The sequence below is a fragment of the Palaemon carinicauda genome, chromosome 45, assembly GCF_036898095.1.
Source record: "Palaemon carinicauda isolate YSFRI2023 chromosome 45, ASM3689809v2, whole genome shotgun sequence".
NCBI lineage: Eukaryota > Metazoa > Arthropoda > Malacostraca > Decapoda > Palaemonidae > Palaemon > Palaemon carinicauda.
The window spans coordinates 38,417,230-38,439,322 of record NC_090769.1 but is presented as its reverse complement, the minus strand read 5'-3'; the positions used below and the strand labels follow the sequence as shown (position 1 = coordinate 38,439,322).

Below are 22,093 nucleotides of genomic sequence, written 5' to 3'. Positions count from 1 at the left end.
CTCAAGAGTTTTTGACAACTATTCAAAAAACAAACTTAAGTATAGGTACCTGGTAAGGAAGCTGACTCTGATGATTACTCTGCCTCATTCGTCCGCTATCCTCACAAAGCCCAGCGATCCTCTTAGGATGCTGAAAAACTCCCAGGAGCTGCTATATCCAGGGTGAACACCCCTATAACAGGACCTCATCAATACCCTTAATCTGGGCGCTCCCAAGAAACAATATTTTGACAACCCGCCAAATCAAAAAGATTGCGAAAGACTTCTTAGTCTCCCGTACAACCCAAAACAAGATTAAAAATTTCAAGAGTAGATTAAAAGGATATTGGGATTAAGGGAATGTAGTGGTAGAGCCTTCACCCACTACTGCACTCGCTGCTACGAATGGTCCCAGTGTGTAGCAGTCCTCATAAAGAGTCTGGACATCTTTCAAGTAATTCGAAGCGAATACCGACTTGCTTCTCCAAAAGGTCGCGTCCATAATACTTTTAATGGATCTATTTTGCTTAAACGCTACTGAAGTTGCTATCGCTCTAACTTCATGAGCCTTGACTTTAAGTAAATTACGATCCTTCTCACTTAAATGAGAGTGTGCCTCCCGAATTAAAAGTCTAATAAAATAAGACAACGCATTCTTAGACATGGGCAAAGAGGGCTTTTTAACGGAGCACCATAAAGCCTCTGAACAACCTCGTAGCGGTTTAGTTCTGGATAAATAAAATTTAAGAGCTCTAACGGGGGAACAGCACTCTTTCAACTTCATTCCCCACAATCTCAGAAAGACTGGGGATTTCAAATGATTTAGGCCAAGGACGAGACAAGCTCATTCTTGGCCAAAAAACAAAGTTGAAGAGCACATACTGCTTTATTAGTGGAGAAGCCGATGTTCTTGCTAAAAGCATGTATCTCACTAACCCTTTTAGCCGAAGCCAAGCTCACCAAAAAAAAGTGTCTTGAGGGTAAGATCCTTCAGGGAGGCTGAATTTAATGGTTCAAACCTGTCTGACATAAGGAACTGTAGGACCACGTCCAAGTTCCAAGCAGGAGTCGAAATATGACGCTCCTTGGAAGTCTCGAAAGACTTAAGCAGGTCTTGGAGATCTTTGTTATTAGAAAGATCCAAACCCCTATGCCTGAAAACAGAAGCTAACATGCTTCTGTAGCCTTTAATGGTGGATGCAGAGGGGGAGCGACCGTTTCTCAGATAAAGCAGAAAATCCGCAATCTGCGCTACAGAGGCACTGGAAGAGGATATAGAGGAGGACTTGCACCAGTCTCTAAATACCTCCCATTTCGACTGATAGACCCTGATGGTAGAGGATCTTCTAGCCCTCGCGATCGCTCAAGCTGCCTCCTTCGAAAACCCTCGAGCTCAAGAGAGTCTTTCGATAGTCTGAAGGCAGTTAGACGAAGCGCGGGGAGGCTTTGATGAAATCTCTTTACGTGAGGCTGTCGCAAGAGATCCATCCGCAACGGCAGACTTCTTGGAACGTCTACCAGCCATAGAAGTACCTCTGTGAACCACTCTCTCGCGGGCCAGAGGGGAGCAACCAACGTCAACCTGGTCCCTTCGTGAGAGGTGAACTTCTCCAGCACCTTGTTTAGGATCTTGAAAAGTGGAAAGGCATAAACGTCCAGGTGAGACCAGTCCAGCAGGAAAGCGTCTATGTGGGCTGCCTCTGGATCTGGAACTGGAAAGCAGTAAGTCGAGAGCCTCTTTGTCAGTGAAGTCGCAAAAAGATCTATGGTGGGTTGATCCCATGTCATCCATAGCTTCTCGCACACAGTCTTGTGCAACGTCCACTCCATGGAGATGACTTGTCCTCTTCTGCTGAGGCAGTCCGCCAAGACATTCATTTCTCCTTGCACAAATCTCGTCAAAAGAGAGATGTTACTTGCCTTAAATGGAGTTCCTTCTGATCCGTGGACCAAAGACCCGAGCATTCCAGACTGTCCAGTGGAGCTCCCTAACCCAAATCCGATGCATCTGAATACAACACATGGTTTGGGTTCTTGATCGCAAGAGAAAGACCTTCTCGAAGTCTGATGTTGCTGTCCCATCAAGTCAGACATGTCTAGACTGAGTTGGAGATTGGGAAAGAGATACTCTCTAAGCCCTTCTCCTTGTTCCAATGGTTTAGGTGAAATTGGAGAGGGCAAAGGTAGAGTCTCCCCAGAGATATAAACTACTCCAGCGATGAAAGAGTTCCCACGAGGCTCGTTCAAACTCTTACAGAGCAACTGTTTTTCTCTTGCAAGTGACGGACTTTTAACAGAGCTTGTTCCATTCTTGTGGGAGACGAAAAGGCCCAAAAAATTAGACACTGTATCTCCATTCCCAAATAAAGAATAGTCTGGGATGGAGTACTGTAAGTTACGACTTCTCTACGTTCACTATGAGACCTAGCTCCTTGGTTAGGTCTAATGTCCATTAGATGCTCTCCAGACAGCGATCTAATGACGACGCCCTGATTACCCAGTCGTCAAAATAAAGGGAGGCTCTGAATCCTCAAAAAATGTAGAAAGCTTGCTACATTTTGCAAGAGCCTTGTAAAAACAAGAGGAGCAGGAATGAGGCCGAAGCACAGTGCTCGAAATTGGTACACTACTTTCCCGTCCACAAACCTCAGATGTTGTTGAAAGTTTGGATGAATCGGGATGTGGAAGTATGCATCCTGAAGGTCGAGAGAGACCATTCAGTCGCCTTCCCTTACTGCTGCCAAGACAGATTTGGTAGTCTTCATCGTGAACTTTGTCTTGACAATGAACACATTGAGCGCACTTACATCTTAAGTACTCCTGCAGTGAACGTGGCTGCCAGATCATTGGAGCCATCCCTGATAGCCTTGTTCATGCATGACATAATTTGTACAGCAATACATTGACAGCTGGAGAGACCTTCTTACTTAAGGCTCCCAGGGACCAATCCAACAAATAAATACTTCAAACGCTCGAAAAAACTCCTAACAGGAGATGGTCTAGCTCTGAAGCAGACCATAAAATCTTGGAGCGTCTCATGGCTAGACGACGAGGAGAGTCCACTAGGCTTAAGAAGTCTCCCTGGGCAGAGGCAGGTACTCCCCAACCGAGAACTTCTCCTGTGTCACACCAAACGCTCGAGCGAGAAGCTAATTAAGAAGGAGGAAAAGCAAAAGCAGACTTTCCTAAACTTCTCCTGGATTCCAACCAGTCTCCCAGTAAGAGCATGGCTCTCTTGGAAGAACAAGAGAGAACTGACTTCGTAAATGTAGGAGTCGAAGAAAGTCATGCCAAGAGTAAACTCAGACGGCGGAGCAGCCGTTACAAAACGAGTAGGACAAAATTTCACTAAAGAAATTCATAGTTATAAAACAAGGGATTGTTGGACCACCCTAGGATACTCCTCTTCTGAATGACTCCCCAAAGGTACATTAGTTGAAAGGGGGTCATCAACTTCTTCAGAAGGCACATCATCTGATAAATCTAAAGTCTTGCGAGAAGGAGATTTATATTCAGAATGACGTGAAGGAAAAGCCTGACAGGCTACATCAACTTGTATATGAACAGAAGTTAAAGTTGGAGGGTCGATGTCACGTTGTGACTGCAGAGAATGTTATTCTACTACACGTCGTGACAGAAGTAACTGACGTTCAAACGTCCCGTAGTAACAGCGGTGACTGCTGTTCGATGCTATATCGTGACTACGATGACTGACCCTTGACGTCACGTCATGTCTACGGTGTCTACCGCTCAACGTCACGTCGTGTCTGCGGTGTCTGCAGCTCAACGTCACGCTGTGACTGCGGTGGCTGATGTTCAAAGCGATCAAAGTTACATCGAGATTTATGCTCCGCATCTCGTTTAACAGCAAAGCTGTCACTAGGGATAACGTCAGCGTGGCGTAACAAAGCTCGTTTAGAAGGTTGAAGACCTGAATCACGTATCCCAGAACCGTGACGTACAAAAAGCAAAGGATCCTTTCGCACAGGAACAGGATCGTAAGCTTCTATTAAAGAAGAAAGCTTTAACAGCATATCTTGCAAAACACTTAACTTCGGATCAACCTGTGACTGCGGTGGCTGACGTTCAAACGTCACGTAGTAACAGCGGTGACTGCTGATCGATGCTATATCGTGACTACGGTGACTGACACTCGACGTCACGTTGTGTCTACGGTGTCTACCGCTCAACGTCACATCGAGTCTGTGGCAGAAACGTCTGTACATGAACGTCATCGCTATGAACGGGACTCTCATAATGACTACAGCTAGGACGTTGAACTTGTTCTGAAGGAACTAATAAACGTTTCAACCGTCTCGAAAGCTTACGCCCAGGCTTTTAAAGAGACGAATCATCGGAAGACGAGGAGAAACTTCGTCTCTCCTGTCTTATGGCAAGGACGTGCTTGACGAGCAACGTCTGATACCTTTGAGGGAACGTCTGTTCGTTGGTTTACACTTCTCACTCCCTTAGGTCCTACGACATTCCTTCTCCCTGGTGCAGGGGAGCCTGAAAGAGGTCTCGGACTAGGCAAGCGACAAGCACGAACAAACGAACCCTCCGCAACACAGAACATGTTTTTTGCACTTTCTTCACTGATATCGCATTTCTTAATAATTTCACATTAGACATGAATAAAGCTGATTTCTACCTGAAGCACGCAATTCTCCCTTAAATCAAAAGGTTAGAATTGCGAAATAAGTCGTATAATGTAATCACATTAGTACAAAATGAAACACACATGCAAAAATCAATAAACATACGTATACATATATATCGAATAAAACGGAAATATATAAAGTTAAAAAGATCAGTGACTGGGGATGAGACTAAAAACTAGTTCACTAAGGACTACGTTTTCAATCTCTCACCGTACAGTGCCTTGGGATGAGAATAAAAACTAAAACGTTTTATCCTCTCTCCCCGTACAGAGACTTGGGACGAGAGTAAAAATCTGAATCGAGAACAACGTTACTCGCTCCCAAACTCCTTGTACAGAGACTTGGGACGAGAATAAAGATCGGATCGTTCTCTCTTTCTCTCTCTCTCTCTCTCTCTCTTGTCACTCACAAGAGAATGGCTCACTCACTCTTCGTCAATAACAGGTTATTTGACTAAAGGAAAAAACTGAAAGGACGAAGAAATTGAAAATTAACATGTTCCTTTAAATTAGTATCTAAAAAACTTCAGTTTGAAAGAAGAATGAACAAAACGTCAAAATCGATTTACTCTTTCTGCAAAGTGAAACCGGGATTCTCTCTTTCTCTATCGTAACGATAAAGTGCAAACTGCGTAGCATAAATAAACCAAACGTTAGTTCATCTTTGAAAAACAGCACGAAGACTATTCAAAGAATAAATTTCTTAAAATATTTTCTAAAAATATTCATCTCATCATTCTTACAGAGCAACTGTTTTAATCTAAACAAAAATAAAAGTTGAATGGGCTCAACGTTGTTTAACTTCGTTTTCCAAGTCAGGACCGCTTACAAAGAATAGGTAAAGGCCGCTTATAAACAAAAACATAAAATTTATCTCGGTGTTTAGTATAAATGGAAAGCTAATCGAAGAGGCCTAATAAAGGCGGGTGAGATATAAAATATATAGAGGTAAATCTATAAATATCAACAATAATTTATAAAGTGATAAAATAATTACTAAAAGCCTTTAACACACTTCCGTACTTTCAAAAGCATTTCTTTTGAAGATAGTATTGAATAATCCAACACGGCGAAAGCAATAAAACCAAAACCAAGAAAACTCGAGGTCAAGCGCGAGCGAAATCAGTGTTGTCTTTAACACCGACAGAGAAGAACTGATTTGGTTGAGAAGTATATGCGGTATCTGCCCGATAGTCGGCGCTGGTGGGCACACCCAGCAGCCTTCATGGCGATCGCTCGCGAGTTTTTGGAATCTGTCGACCGTCGGAGACGTCAGCTATTTATATATTCACCGGCTAAGTTTAATATTTAAAAATCCTGACAACTAGGAGGTATCCAATTAATTAATTTCAGAGGATAATGTTCCTCAGATATGGAGGGTAGGGTATAGACGCAGCCGACAAGTTTAAGGCGACGGCTAAGGCGGCAAAGGGAACACTCTCTTCTAATATTGGAGGGAGAGACCCATAGCCTACTCACACCTAGAGCTAGCGGCACTCAAGCCAGCAAGTCTATAAAATATGGTAATGTGGTAACCACTCAAGCCAGGGAGATTCTGACATGAGCCAAGGCTCCACGGCGAGAGAGACATAGCCTAAGAGGAGGAAGCTGACTACCAGAAACAAGGCGACTGCCAAAGCGGCAAGAGAAAAGATCCCTCTTGAGGGTCTAGTCCCAATATCTATCTAGTAGTAGGCTGACAGATACCCCCAAGCCAGCCAGTCTAGATATACAGCAATAGAGGTGTACTCTATTGCCAGGGAAAGGCAGACTAAGCAAAGGAACTGTAGTTCCATGTCCAGGAAGAAAACGCAGCCTAATCAGGAAGGAGAAGGAGAAGCCAGCCGCTGAGGTAGCAGAGAGAACGAATTCATCTTTAGGATTATTCTCCTGCCTACCCGAAGTTAGACAAATAAGTCTCACCAAGCAGTCCCGTCCGGGTATATAGCAACTGAGGCTTCCTCAGATGCCAGGGAAGATCAGACTAGGCAAAGGAACCTGAGTTCCACGGCAAGGGGACAGAGTCTAATAGGGGGGAAGAAGGAAGGACGCCTTAGAAAATGGTAAAGCGGCAGGAAACAAAGGCCTAACTGTAGTATTAGAACAATTTGAAGTCGTTCCAAGAGATCTACAATAAGTAGACACAGAAAACGAATTCTCCCAACCGGCTTCCACTTAGCCAAAGATTAAGGATAATAGCCTAGAAGACTGATTGATTGATTAGAGGTTTTCTGGCATCCTGACATCTAAGGTCATTGACGCTGATATCGTTTATTGTAAAAAAAAATAAATAAAAGAATATTCAATTAAAACCATAGAAGCAAAAGTGTCATTTAAAAAATTAATTATCTTTCAGAAGACCTGCGTCTGAAATAAAAGATAAAAATACCACTAGCATGGTGGTACACATCATGTCCAACAATCTTAGCAAGGATGAACCGGCCATCCTCACCTCGAGCCTCAAACAGATATCTATTTCTTTCACTACTGTATGTGGGGCATTCCGTCAACAAATGCCTCACTGTCGATGGTAATAAACCGTCATCGCAATATGGTGGGTGTTGGCCAGCCAGCAAAAACTTGTGTCAGCCGAGTGTGACCAATGTGGAGACGACAAAGAGTAGTCTCCTGATTTCGGGGCATCCCGTTACACTTCTAAGGAGATATAACATTACTTATTTCTCTCATCTTATTTTTAAGTAAACCATCCCAATGCCGTTGCCAATTATTATTAATAAAATTCTTAATTGTAAGTAAAAAATCATTACTGGGAAGGGAATGGGATACCTTCTTGGTGGCAACTCAGCTGCAGCTTTCTTGGCCAGTGAATCTGCCTTCTCATTTCCAGACACACCTACGTATGCCAGAACCCAACAAAATCGAATTGTTATACCTTTCATATAGCCTAGAAGAAGGGTAAGGTGGCAGGAAAGGAAAGTCTACCTGTCAATATTAGAACAGAATTAGTTTCATTCTAAGGGATCGACAGAGTGTAAAAACAGGGAACAAGTTCCATCTACCAGTGCCGTCTAACCAAAAACTAAGGCTAAGTAGATGAGAATGGAATGCTGTTAACCTAGGCCGGCTGTGTCCCCACATCTACAACTCCCAGGGAATCCCTTCAAGGCGGCAATTCCCCGCTATGACATATCAATGGACGAATAGGTCTATCAGCCATCACGAGAACCGTATGGTTACGTGGCAAGAAGGGAGGGTGTGGATAAAAAATTAGCTAGCCTAGGCCAAAGACTAGGGGTATATAGTTAGCCTAGGCCATAAACCAGGTAAGACAAGCATGCAATAAAGCAAATGTCTAACCTAGAATGAGCCACATGTAAAAGTAAATATACAGCACACTTCAAAGAGGCTAGCTAAGAAATTCATATTAAACACTGATTAACTTCAAAATATGAGACAAAAAAAAGGGACAAATCGTGCAAAAAATAAGGAGGAGATGCGAAATTCTCCACCAATAAAAAGGGTAAGGTACTCAACTGATGTAGAAGAAGCAGAAACATCCATAATTCCAGAATCACACAAAAACTTGTAAAACAAGCAGAAAACTCCCTAAGCAGGGCAAGAAGGAATGGAGAACCAGCTAACATGTTTACAGTAACACACTGGGATCGGAGTTGTAATGGCTCTCCCACGTATCTAATCCTATCCCATATCCTTTGAGACAAGGTTAACTCTGTTCAGGGAAAAATAGCCGTGGTTATTTTAAACACGTCCCTGTTACAAACAGGATATCTTTCGAGATATTTGCTCCAAGGGTAGTAACCCTGTGATACTTCTACAGGCAAAATTGTCTGGTATATCACTTGCAGGAAATATCCAAAGTAGAAAGCTACCTAGAGGAACTTTCATCAGGACAACATGGCTCGAGCCCAAAAAAGCAAATCAGACAATGACTAGGTTAAGTAAAATTTGGAAATCAAATAGCCTGAAATTACATATAAAAATCAGACTATATATCAATTTAGTGAGATCGGTGTTACTATATGGACATGAGTCGGGGTATGACAATGAAACAATCTCCAATAGATTTAGTAGATAAGAGAACAAAGCTCTCAAAAGGATATTGGCAGTTAAATAGCAGGTTAGGATTAGAAACGAAACTATAAGAGAGATTACTCGAGTAATGAGGGTAGATGGAGATGGTTTGGGCATGCTCTTCGCACTCCCCATGAAAGATTAGTTCATCAAACGTTCAGCTCGGCTCCACAAGGCACTAGAAGAGTTGGAAGACCCAGGCCTACAAAGCTGGGGACTATGAAGTATGAAGTAGATGATGAATGGAGAAGTATTGAGTTAAAAGCACAAGATACAGAAGACTGGCGAAATCTAACCGAGGCCCATTGCGTCAATAGGCGTAGGAGGAGATGATGATGATGATGATAAAAAACAAAGGATAAATATCACTTGTGTTTTCATCTTCATAAGCATCAAGGTGCAGTAAGAGTGTTCTAATTTCATTGGACCAAAAAGCTGAACTACTTTGTTTAGCCTCGGGAAAATATGACAATGTTACCTTCTGCAGGAACAAGTGAGGTAAAACGTTCGACGTACTCATCTGCGGCTTTCACATCAGAACTCACAGTTTCCCCATGCCTTACAACCGAGTGGATCCCAGTTTGCTTCTTAAAGTTATCGAACCAGCCACAACTAGCTTTGAACGTCTCCACTAGCGTTGATGTCTCCCCACTCTCAGCTGCTTCCCTTTAATTAAAGTCTTCATAGATTGCACTGGCCTTTTCACAGATTATTGTCTCAGTCAAACTATCTCCCACCAAATGCTTTTCTTTGATCCACAACAACAGAAACCTTTCCATCTCATCATTCATATCAGTCCGTAACTTTGACAGGATGGTTAGACCTTTAGCAGGCTTTGTGCTCCTAATATCATCCTTCTGTTTGAGGATGGTATATATCGTCGATGTACTCCTCTGATAATGGCGGGCCAACTCACTCACACGGACACCATGCTCTTGTTTTTCAATAATTTTATGCTTCACCTCTATTGTAATCATGCACTTTTTCTTACCACTGCTAATGTTTCATTCAATTGCTTTGGACCCATCATTCCTTCAGTTAATTGTCTACAAATGAACGTTGGAAATCACGTAAATAACGCAAATAACATGGGCAATGCTCGGAGATGTGTACAGTAGTCTGAGATCACGCAAAATGAACGAGCGATGTGGGCCTCGAGAGCAGCTCCCAAGTGCTTGGCCACCTAGAGTCAGCATCCGTAAGCGTGCTCGTATCTCAATGCAAAAATCTGCTCGGCGGCTTACTTGTATCTCAAGTTGCTCATATGTTCGGGCGCACGTATGTAAAGATATTACTATACTGTATCAAAATGACAGCACAATATCAACCGATTACAATCAAGGTAAGAAAAAAGATTAAACAGCCCTAAATAGGAAGCAACAGTATATCCATACTTGGTGCGGCCAAAGTCAAAAGTGAGGAATCTTTGACAAGGTGGGTGAGGCTACTCACCCCCGCTCACCACCTGATGTTAACTAACTTCTCAACTATTCCAATGGCAGTTTCACTCAAGATATCTCCCCATTTTAAAGGATGATAGGTTTGTATATGCATAGTTACAAATACCATATTGGTCTACAAATAAAGCAACATACCTGAGTAACACTACGAAGTCCTTGAGACATGCACATTTTAAAAGAGCTCTTGAAATCTTGAACATCCCCACTCAGCCTATAAAACATAAAAAGTAATTGTATCATTCAGTTTCTGATGTCAAATAACTCATTAATTTCACCCAAATATCTATACTGTTACTATAGCTTTTCAAAACAAAGTACAGTGTACTATGAAATCTAAAAATAGGCAAGACTGCAAGGTATTCTTTACAATGAAGCACAAACCACAAAAGAAATTAAGAACTTACACACATCCCATACTCAGATTGATCCTTAACACTGGGTAAATTGACAACATGACAGACTTGAGTATACTGTATTTTCTTCAATATTAAATTATACCCATTAGATACCTGATCTGTTCAATTGCCCTTTTGGCTACTGTATGTATTAATCAGGTCAAGTAATGGCTTATCAATTATAAAGATAATTAAAAAAAAATTAAATATTCCTTTGCACCAAGTTCTCAATTCTTCACCTCATTTATTAAAGTACAATTAAAATACTAGTTTTTCTAATCATGTATGTAGTCATCTATTTCACATATAATCATCTCTCAGCCCTTATAGTAACCAAAATTATACCTGTAGTAAGATACAGCCTACAACGGTTATTCATCAAGTGCGAAGGTTAATCATAAGTTGTGACTTTTTACATTATGGTTATGAAAATGATAAGGTAAATTCTGGGACTGGTAACAATTGTGAGCTAACTGCAGACAAGAATTCTTTGGATGGACTTTTTGGAACTGTTAACTGCTTGTATTATGAGGGTGACTATTTTAGTTTTTAGAACAAAACATATAAACATGATTAAGATTTATTCACCCCTATGATCACGTATTTACTTATCAACTTGGAAAATTTGAAATTGTTGATATTTCTGTTCTGTGCAATATTATTTTGATCGCGTATTTGTTCCGACACAAATATAAATCCTCGTCCTTTACTATAGAAGAATGATAACAGTGAAGCTAGAATGTACTGATCGTGCTTCTTCTCCTCATGCTAAGCACAACAGTTCCAACACTTCAACACTTCTAGCTCGCCACTGGCATCATCGCTCCTTACAAGCTTCGGAAGGGCACTCTTCTACAGACTCTTTTAGGAAGTCAGCCGGTCAAAGCAGTTCTCATCGTCGCTCCAAGCACTCTACCTCAGACTCCAGCTACACTTCACCCCAGCAAATCTATGCCTTTTTGCTTCAGCAGAACTTCTCCATATTTGCATTTCAAGGGTTCTCGCCCTCGTGATCCCAGCGCTCATCACCCTCATGCTCCGGACGATATTCATTCTCGAGTTTCAGTTGCCACTTTTTCTCACCATTGCATTCCAGTCAGCGCTCCCCCTCACATTTCAGTCGGCGCTCACCTTTGCGTTTCAGGCGACAATTACCTTCACACTCCAGTCGGGTATCCCCCTAACGCTATGTCAAGTACTTAAAGCTCTCACCTCATCTCTGATACTTTTCTTTACTGTGCCCTTCACTCAAACATTCTGATCATTCCTCCTTTCCAGACGACATTTATGCCCCTTGGTCTAAGTGGACTCGCTCTGAATATGAGAAGCGCTCTCCTCCAGCACAATCCAGAAGGAAGGATGTCAACCATCAAGAGTCCAAATGTTTCTCTTCTAAGCGTTCCAAGTGCATGTCTCCATCACCTGCAACAGGTGAAAAGATAAAAATATGGTAAGACTCATTTGAACCCATCTTCCCTAGATGAGACAGCAAGAGTCTCCTCCACTAGAATGGAACATTTATCATCAGTTGCTTATGTTTCCTCGTAACTTCCCGATTGTCCTTTGGATCTGCCAAGCAGACAAAACAGGGACTTCTACAGACACTCATCCCCTTTCAATACAAGATGGAGGATTAGAGGTAAGTTCGCTGAATGCCTCCCTGAGGGGTAATGGAAAATCTTACACAATGGCTCTCTCTCCTTGAGTGATGTTGATGAAAAACTATAGGTTGTCACCCACAGAGTTTGAACCAATCCTCCAACTGCAACAGCAAAATCTACGACTGCTAAGGATCCACATCTTAGGAAACCTGAGACTCAATCCCATTTGGTGGTGGGTGCTCTTTGCCAAGATAAGCAGGGACCTGATTCTTTCAAGAAAACAGCCCTTCCTGAAGATCCCAGGAAGCAGCAACTCCAGATAGTCAAACTTTCCAATTAGCAAAGCAAGGAGTCATCATCTTGTCTGCATCACACCTGGTTTTAAATGAAGGTCCTTTTCCTTCTTAAGAAACAGATGCAATTGATGAAGTGGAATCCAACACAGACTGCAAGGATTCTGAGGGGGTTCTCCCACAATATGCTGAGTCTACGACTCCATCGACATTATTTAAAGTGTTGAGGAATGGTCTAAGAGGCATTGATTTCTCCTGCTAAGGGCAGAATGGCATTCATCTATCTTCGATACAGCACCCCTTCAGAGCAAGATCTCGACTAGAACTTCTTTGTTCGGCCTTAGCCAAGTAGAACAAGGCATAGTGGACAGCGATTCGCCGAGAACAGGCAAGTCTTCACGGTTAGTACAAATGTAGAGGTTTACAATGAAAGCGACTTAAAATTCAGACCCATTTTCCCAAGAAATCACCGAACTAGGAGAGCTTTTATTAGCCTCTATAGCCAATGTAAAAATGGAGAGGTAGCAAGAACTGATAATCAACACAGACATGACTCAAAATAGTAAGAAAGCATGGAAAACAATCAGTAAACTTAACTCTGATAAGAACACCCAAACAAGAATAGCTGCTGTAATACCTACAGTAATGCTGTAGCAGAACAACTTTTACTTAATGGAAAGCCATATAACAAAGAACGAGGATATCTCCAAAGAATAAAGGATGAAATGAAACATCCCATGCAAGAAAATGAGTTTGAACCATTCACTGTTGAAGAACACCAAAAAGCCATGAAACACCTTAAAGCCTTCTGGGGTGGACGACATTACATCTGTGATAATACTGCACTCTGGCAGCAGGACTTAAGCATGGATATTGAGATTTCTTAACAACTGTGCAAGAACATTCCAGATACCAAAACTATGGAGAAGAGCTAAAGTTGTGGCCTTACTAAAATATGACAAAAACCCAATGATCCCTAAGAGCTGTCGGCCAATATCTCTCCTCTGCATCTTATTCACACTGTACAAACGGACAATGATAGCCAGCATAGCACCACAGTTGAAGAACAACTGACATCAGACCAGCCTGACTTCAGGGCAGGAAGATCCTGCTGCTTCCAGGTATATAGCCTCACTCAGCATATTGAGGATGGCTTTGAGCTTGTGAAAATTACATGGGTAGCATTTGTCGACCTAAAAGTAGCCTATGACACCATGAACCACAGGTATAGAATAGTTGGGGATGGCTAAGGATTGGACTGGATTGGTAACAGGAAATTAGCGGACCTAGAGTATGCTGATGACGCTGTCCTTATTAGCAAAAAGCCATAGGACTTGCAAAGCTTGCTTACCAAAATGCATGAAATATCACATGAGGTTGGGCTCAAGATAAATAGAAGAAAGACAGAGATGATGAGAACGGAATATGCAATGGAAGATGAATTATTGGAAAGAGAAAGGATTAATGAGGTTGAATCATTTAAATATTTAGGAATTATGATCGCTAATACAGGGTCTTTATAATTGGAGTTTAATGAAAGATTGAAAAGAGTTAATCAGACAATGGCTAGGTTAAGTAAAATTTGGAATTCAAATCACCTGATATTCCATATAAAAGTCAGGCTATATATCAGTTTAGTGAAATTGGTGTTACAGTATGGACATAAGTCATGGTATGACAATGAAACAATATCCAACAGATTTTGTAGATTTTTCTAGAACAAAGCCTTCAGAAAAATATTGGGAATTAAATGGCAGTACAAAATCAAATGAAACAATATGAGAGATTACTCAATACTATATGTGGATGAGATCATAGTGAGGGGTAGATGGAGATTGTTTGGGCATGCTCTTCGCACTCCCCAAGAGAAATTAGTTCACCCAACTTTCAACTGGGCTCCGCAAGGCACTAGAAGAGTTGGAAGTCGCAGGCCTACATGGCTGAGGACTATGAAGCGTGAAGTAGCAGATGATGAATGGAGAAGTATTGATTTAAAAGCTCTAGATAGAGACGACTGGCGAAATCTAACTGAGGCCCTTTGCGTCAGTAAGCGTAGGAGATAATGATGATGATAATGACACTCATCAATGCTTGCATTTGCTATTCTCGTAATTATATCAGCTAGACTAGAAAAGTTTCTTTCTCCAGTTACTTCAGATATTGGCATTGAATCGATCGCACAGGGTTTTCTTTGCTCTCTTGATAATCCTGGTGACATCATCTTGTGTTATATTATTGAATCTCGTTAATTTTATCAGTATACTGTATCTGGAGTAGCATTAATCTAATGTTGAATATTTTTAAATGACCTAGTTATATTTTCTATTTTGTTTTTAAAGAATACTAGAAAATTATTTGCTAGTTCCTGGTCACTACAACCCTCTAGTAGTCTTTTTTCATTTACATTTTCCATTATACCAATTAGAAGACAATAGAACTTATTTACTTCTGTAGCAGAGTCGCAGGTCTTTCTCTTACAGTATTCGCTTTTTTTCTTCTTAGTAGGTAATTATATTGGCACAACGCAGTTTTGTACTCTACCCATGTACTTTGTTTTTAACCGATTCCTCTTATTTTCTTTATGTCTTATTTCCTTCTTTTCCTCTAAAGTGTCTCCATCAAATCAAGATCAGTCTTTAACTATCATAGTCTTTTCCATTATTGGACACATGGTATCATATTCACTTTTACTAACCCTATTATTCTGAACAGTATATGGTCATAAGGCACTTAACACATATAGCATCCAACAAACATTGGTTATCATGATCATGGGGAATACTGATATCATTTATTTTCTTTGTAACTTCTTCAATAAATACAAAAGGAGAGAAATTTGATTCATGTCTAAAGTTTATTTCCTTTACCAATGCGTGTTTCTGTATTGGTAGTCTAAACGTAATAAGTTTGTGCACTGGAGAGATAGTGCACTTCTCTTCTACATTTATATCAGATACAATGTTATTCATTTCATCACTTAAAACTAGGTCCAACATATGCCTAGTCAAGGTAGTTGCACAGTTAACATTATTCGTTCTATCTCTTCCAGGGTATTGGTACAATGTCTTGTAATAATGGTGATCCCCTTCGATGGTTATTTGCTTTAATGGCTGCCTTCAGCTTGATGATCCTCGAGATCATAGGCCTATTCCGGCCATATTGTTTAGCCATACAGTATCACTCACATGCACACTGCTCTCATGTTTTTCTATAATTTCTTGCTTCAATTCTAATGAAAGAATTGCCTTCTTCCTGTACTGAAACTTAGCTTCTTAGGCACCATGATTATAGGTAAAATCAAAAAGGAAATGTGAGAAAAGGAAGAAAATAAGCACTGTTAATAACAGACCAAACAGAGGACAACCACACAATACACACAAGAACAGAAAACTGAGCACTCGACGCTCAATGGCGTAATGTTTACTTCGTATGTTGGAGCAACACTTCGGATGTCGAGGCAGAAATTTGGTTGAATTTTACTTCGTATGTTGGAAAATTCGTATATTGGGACATTCGTATGTAGAGGTACCACTGTATGGTCAAATATTTCTCATTTATCAATTCTTGAATTTGAATAGCTTTATTACCTACAGATTGTGAATTTACATTGTCACAGTTTATGACATTCTTAGTATCCATGGTCAGTATTTTCTGCTAGTCTTCTCAATTCCAAATCTTAAGCTTTGCAATTTCTTGAATTCAATGTGTGGTCATTTGGTTTGTTTAACTATGCGCAGTTTATACATTTTTCCTATTGTAAATTACATTCTTTGGTGGAATGTTTTTCTGAACATTTCCCGCTGACTTTATCGTCAGTCTTAAACTTGCAATCTTTTTCAAAATGTCCATACCTCTCACAGTAATAGCAGGTGATCACATGGTACCTATCATGTATGTTATAAATACCCCATCGCAACATAACTTTGTCACCATTATCATGAATAGCCTTCCGAACTTCAGGATCACATTTCAACAAGTAGTGGGTAGTCCCACCTGCAGCACTTTTCTTGAATACCAGACTTTTCTTCTCTTCTATGTTTTGGATATGATCCAGGCAATGATTTCTTTGAATCAAAGCATTTACTACTTCATCTTCATCATTGCATAATTGCATATCACTATTTTAGGTTTTAGCTTTCCCATTTTTCTCGTCTCCTTGTTGGCAAAATTTATAACATTTCCATTTGAAGTTGACCTCGTATTAAGAATTGGAATAGTCTTTAAGTGTATGATTGAACTCATTTGTTCTGTCAAGTGATTTTAGTTGATGCTTTAGTCGATTTAATTACTAGTAGATTTTTTCCTTAACGTTGTCAGCATATGCCATTTTTTCTTGTTTCGGGCCCATCAGTGTCTGAAGTGTTAACTTGATTGATTCTATATTCATTGAAACATTATCAACTTTCTCAGTGAGATCAGCGATCTGGGTGAAATTTGTTGCGTCCACAGTGAGTTCCGCAATTCGGAGTTCCAATTCAGCAATTTTCTCTTCATATTCGTTTATAAAAGGGTCTTTCCTTTTTAATTCCTCCTCCATTTTCAATATACTGTAGTTTTCTTGGCATAATGGCTTCATCTACACAGAGTGGACAAATCCATTTCAAGTTTGTTATGTCCTCATCACTGATGTTTGCCTCTATAAACACACACTCTGGTGATAGCACCTGTTACAGCCACATTTTATCAACATTTTTGTCCCTCTCCCCTCGAAAATCCACACAGGGGGCAACCAGCCATGGTGTACTTTTATTTTTACCTTTAGTATCTCCATAAGAGTAAATAATATTTTCAAAGCTTTCACAAACGACAATATAAGCTGAAACACGGCTCAGGGAGAGAATTTGACACAGCACCGCAATGACACGTCTTCACTCGACAACATCTCATTACTAAAGAAAAAAAATCTCCTTGTTAAAGGAAGTCATTTCCCATTTGCTATCATTTCCATCTAAGTCAAGGGTACGGTTTAGAGCCATTGACATTAGGACATCAGTAATTCCTTGACATTTAATGGCAATTTCTCTGTGCTGCAAGTTCTTCAGGTAGGTGTCTGGAAATGATAGGTGAGATGTGACTCACAGGTCCAGGAACCTGTTCACCTTAGGACCTGTAATAGCTGCTCACCAGGTGGCTTAGGTACCTCAGCTCCTCTTACGGAGTAGTAAATTCAGTTCGAGGACTAAAGTTACGAGTAAGTCTGGGCTAAAAGTGAAGAATGACTGACCTTTTCCTTTGTTTTCATCTTCCCCTCTCTTGGGCCACAGCTTTGGAAGCCTTGCCAGCTGAACTGGATCTGAAGTGAAAGTAAGATTATTGTGCTTTCAGTGTGAACACAAGAGAGTCTTGTCCCCATTCCCCATGCAAGTGGGGGGTGAAGTATCCAGACAAACCCAATAGTCCATAAAACAACCTTCTCCAAAAAAGATTCACAAGCTCATCACTTATGCCAGTCTTAGATACAGATGATGCTAGCTTAAGCACAAACACTTTTGATAAAGGCCATGATCCCCACAAACATAATTGTGGCTCACGAAGTGTAAGGAACGTTGACTCTTCAGCATTTTATGCATGAATCTTGAGTTCCCAGACTAAGTTCCGGCAAGTTGGTATGAGGACCTCCACCCACCTATGGATGAATCTCCTATAGTAAAGGATGATGATTTGTATTTGTGTAAAAACAAATGACAATTTTTTTATAGAGTACCGGTAATCTCTGGCACCGTCGTTCAATTAGTTTATTATGTATGTTGCATAAGATTTTTCACAACTCTGACCATCCTTTACATTCAGATCTCCCTGGACAATTCTATCCTGTTCGTAATACTAGGCAGGCAGTTAATTCTAATAGCCAGGCCTTTTCCATCACGAGGCTCAATACTACGCAGTACTCTAGAAGTTTTATTCCATCTGTGACCAAGTTGTGGAATGATCTTCCTAATCGGGTGGTTGAATCAGTAGAACTTCAAAAGTTCAAGTTGGAGCAAATGCTTTTTTGTTGACCAGGCAGACATAGACTTTTTATAGTTTATTTATGACATATTTGTTTTTGATGTTGTTGATAGTTTATTATATGACATGTCTGTTTTGACGTTGTTTCTTATTTTAGAATGATTTATTGTTAATTTGTTCTCTTCATTTATTTATTTCCTTATTTCCTTTCCTCACTGGGCTATTTTTCCCTGTTGGAGCCCCTGGGCTTATAGCATCTTGCTTTTCCAACTAGGGTTGTAGCTTGGATAGTAATAATAATAATAATAATAATTTGTATTTTTCCTACAGTACCTACAAAAACCTGAGTCCTTTACTCAAACTTTCATGCCAACACCAGCCCCCAGGTAAGTCCCAGGTGCAATCAAAGTGTGTTGGCTGTGGGCTGGCAGGGAGGTGACCACTCTAGCAGGTAACCTACCTGTCGGATTTTTACACCTCTTTAAAAGTTTTAACTGACATATTCTAGTTTTGCTGTTATCATTCTCCTATAGTAAAGAACTCAGATTTATATAATTAAGAAAAATACAAATTACTTTTCAAATTGTAATTTTAAAACAATTTTAAATGATATGCAATGGTAGCATATATGTATAATATCTCATGTAAAGGCACTGAAATCTCTCTGATTATTACTAAGCAGATGCTACAATGAAAGTCTTTGTCCATAACTTTCAAAGATATGACAATGTTGACTTGTCTTTGTCATGGAAATGACTGGTGGTAAATAACTACTTCTTTCGGAAAAATTGCTTTGGGACATTTAAAATGGCATCTTTTCTATATGTAATTTGATGAATTACAAAGAAAGTTTCATTGCTTTTGACTTGTGTAACTCACAGAGACATTGGTTTTATGCTGTTACTGACAATAAATAAGTCATGAACAATAATGAACAAATATATTGAGGGTAAAAAGCTCCACCAATAATTTTCACATTAGAAAAATCATAAGCTAAAAATCAATTTCCAAAAATATCACGTTCAATACTAAATACAATACTGGTAATAAACAGAGCAAATATTGATATCTTACCTGTTAACAAGCTCTCCGGTTTTATGTTTATCATAAAATGACATATCTTGTTTCAAAAGGTTATTGAAAAGTTGTTGTCTAAGATCATCAGCAAGGCCTTCGCCCATTCTTGTCAGGAAGGTAATATATGAAAATGTGAAAAATGCCTGGAGAAAAATATTCAAGAGTTCAAATAAAACAATTTTAACATTAAAGAAAAAGACCTATAAAAGGAATATTTTGTCCCATGATTATGCCCTACACTACAATTTTTATTAGTGGAATATGTTGAAAACAGATATTTTTCAAAGCAGGGAAATATTTAAAAATATATCATAATGCTGTCCAATTATCCCTTGCTTATCTAGTGTGTCTCTATCTGGCATATTATGGTTCATATGATAGTTTTTTTCATAAACTATTAGCACAAAATTTGCTATGAAAAAAAGTTGAAAAGGATATACAGTATATCTGATTTTTTTTAATGACTTGGATATTTCTACTTTTATGCAATGTTAATTGCAATAAAAATAATAAAAGCAAGTAAGTGTGTGGTTTCATTGGAAATAAATGCACTTTATATTTAAACAAAATAAAATATCTCACTAGTAAAAGATGAAAATGTAATCTTAAGTAGCCCTCCAATAAGATTTAAATGTTAATTATTTGTAACACAAACAGCTATAATAGTTTGAAAATTTATGCTGAATGCTACATAGTGAATGTTTACATTGTTAAATACTGTATTTGACTAAACCTAAAACTTCACTTTAAAATAATTGCTGAATTGATTACCGTTAACCAGTTCTGACAAAGGAAAAACATATTTTTGGGACAAAATAAAAAAGAATTCTCTATGGTTAAGTAGACAATGCATTTAGCTTTCATTTGCTTTTTGTTTTTGAAAGGGGAATTCATTACATCCGAGTTCCCATTTGAAGGTCAATAAGTATAGTTTTGGGAGATAGGCCTCCAAAATTTCAAGATATTTTTTCCTTGTCTGCCCATTCATTTGCTTGTGTTTTAAACATTTTGAGGATTTATGATAAATTTGATATGTTATATCATATTTGTGTTATCTTTGATTTAAATGGGATGTGGTACCCTAATGCCAAATGTTTAATAAAATGATATTTTAATTATAAAATAAATTTTTGAATATACTTACCCGGTGAATATATAATAGCTGCAACTCTGTTGCTCGACAGACACATACATAAAAAACTCGCGAGCGATCGCTATGCAGGTTGCGGGTGTGCCCACCAGCGCCAACTGTCGGCCAGATACCACTCTCTGATGTAAACAAAACCTTCAATTTCTTCTCATCCCACTGCGTCTCTATTGGGGAGGAAGGGAGGGTCGTTTAATTTATATATTCACCGGGTAAGTATATTCAAAAATTTATTTTATAATTAAAATATCATTTTTAAATATTTAACTTAGCCGGTGAATATATAATAGCTGATTCACACCCAAGGAGGTGGGTAGAGACCAGAGTTAAATATGTTTACATCGTATAAGCTAAGAGTTTTTTCATTTTGACAGTTATCAATATAACAAAACCAAAATAAATAGGTACCTGGTAAGGAAGTCGACTTAGACGATTACTCTGCCTTGTAAGTCTGTCTTCCTTACGGAGCCCAGCGATCCTCTTAGGATGCTGACAGACTCCCAGGAGCTGAAGTATCAAGGGCTGCAACCCATACAACAGGACCTCATCAAACCCCTAATCTGGGCGCTCTCAAGAAATGACTTTGACCACCCGCCAAATCAACCAGGATGCGAAAGGCTTCTAAGCCTTCCGAACAACCCATAAAAACAACATTAAAAACATTTCAAGAGACAGATTAAAAGGATATGGAATTAGGGAATTGTAGTGGTTGAGCCCTCACCCACTACTGCACTCGCTGCTACGAATGGTCCCAGTGTGTAGCAGTTCTCGTAAAGAGTCTGGACATTTTTCAAGTAAAATGACGCGAACACTGACTTGCTTCTCCAATAGGTTGCGTCCATGATACTTTGCAGAGATCTATTTTGCTTAAAGGCCACGGAGGTTGCGACAGCTCTAACCTCGTGCGTCTTAACCTTAAGCAAAGATCGGTCTTCCTCACTCAAGTGTGAATGAGCTTCTCGTATTAACAATCTGATGAAATATGACAAAGCATTCTTTGACATAGGCAAGGATGGTTTCTTAACCGAACACCATAACGCTTCAGATTGGCCTCGTAAAGGTTTAGTACGAGTTAAGTAGAACTTAAGAGCTCTAACAGGGCATAATACTCTTTCTAGTTCATTGCCTACGATCTCCGATAAGCTAGGAATATCGAAAGATTTAGGCCAAGGACGAAAAGGTAGCTCATTCTTGGTTAGGAAACCAAGCTGCAGAGAACAAGTAGCTTTTTCTGACGAAAACCCGATGTTCTTGCTGAAGGCATGAAGCTCTCTGACTCTTTTAGCCGAGGCCAAGCATACCAGGAAAAGAGTCTTAAGAGTGAGATCTTTCAGGGAGGCTGAATGTAAAGGCTCAAACCTGTCTGACATGAGGAATCTTAGGACCACGTCTACATTCCACCCAGGTGTAGCCAAACGACGTTCCTTAGAGGTCTCAAAAGACTTAAGGAGGTCTTGCAGATCTTTATTGTTGGAAAGA

At 39.7% G+C, this 22,093-nt stretch overlaps 1 protein-coding gene across 3 annotated transcripts in view; it reads right to left on the bottom strand.

The window, feature by feature from the left end:
* LOC137634976 (mitochondrial potassium channel ATP-binding subunit) overlaps nucleotides 1–22,093 on the bottom strand; it is a 218,455-nt gene that overhangs the window by 126,880 nt on the left and 69,482 nt on the right. For all 3 annotated transcript variants that reach the window (XM_068367570.1, XM_068367571.1, XM_068367572.1), the window contains exons 7-8: nucleotides 19,465–19,610; nucleotides 10,288–10,363 (exon numbers count right to left, since the gene is read on the bottom strand). In XM_068367570.1, coding sequence (XP_068223671.1) covers nucleotides 10,288–10,363; nucleotides 19,465–19,610 — 222 coding nt within the window. The remainder of the gene's footprint in view (nucleotides 1–10,287; nucleotides 10,364–19,464; nucleotides 19,611–22,093) is intronic.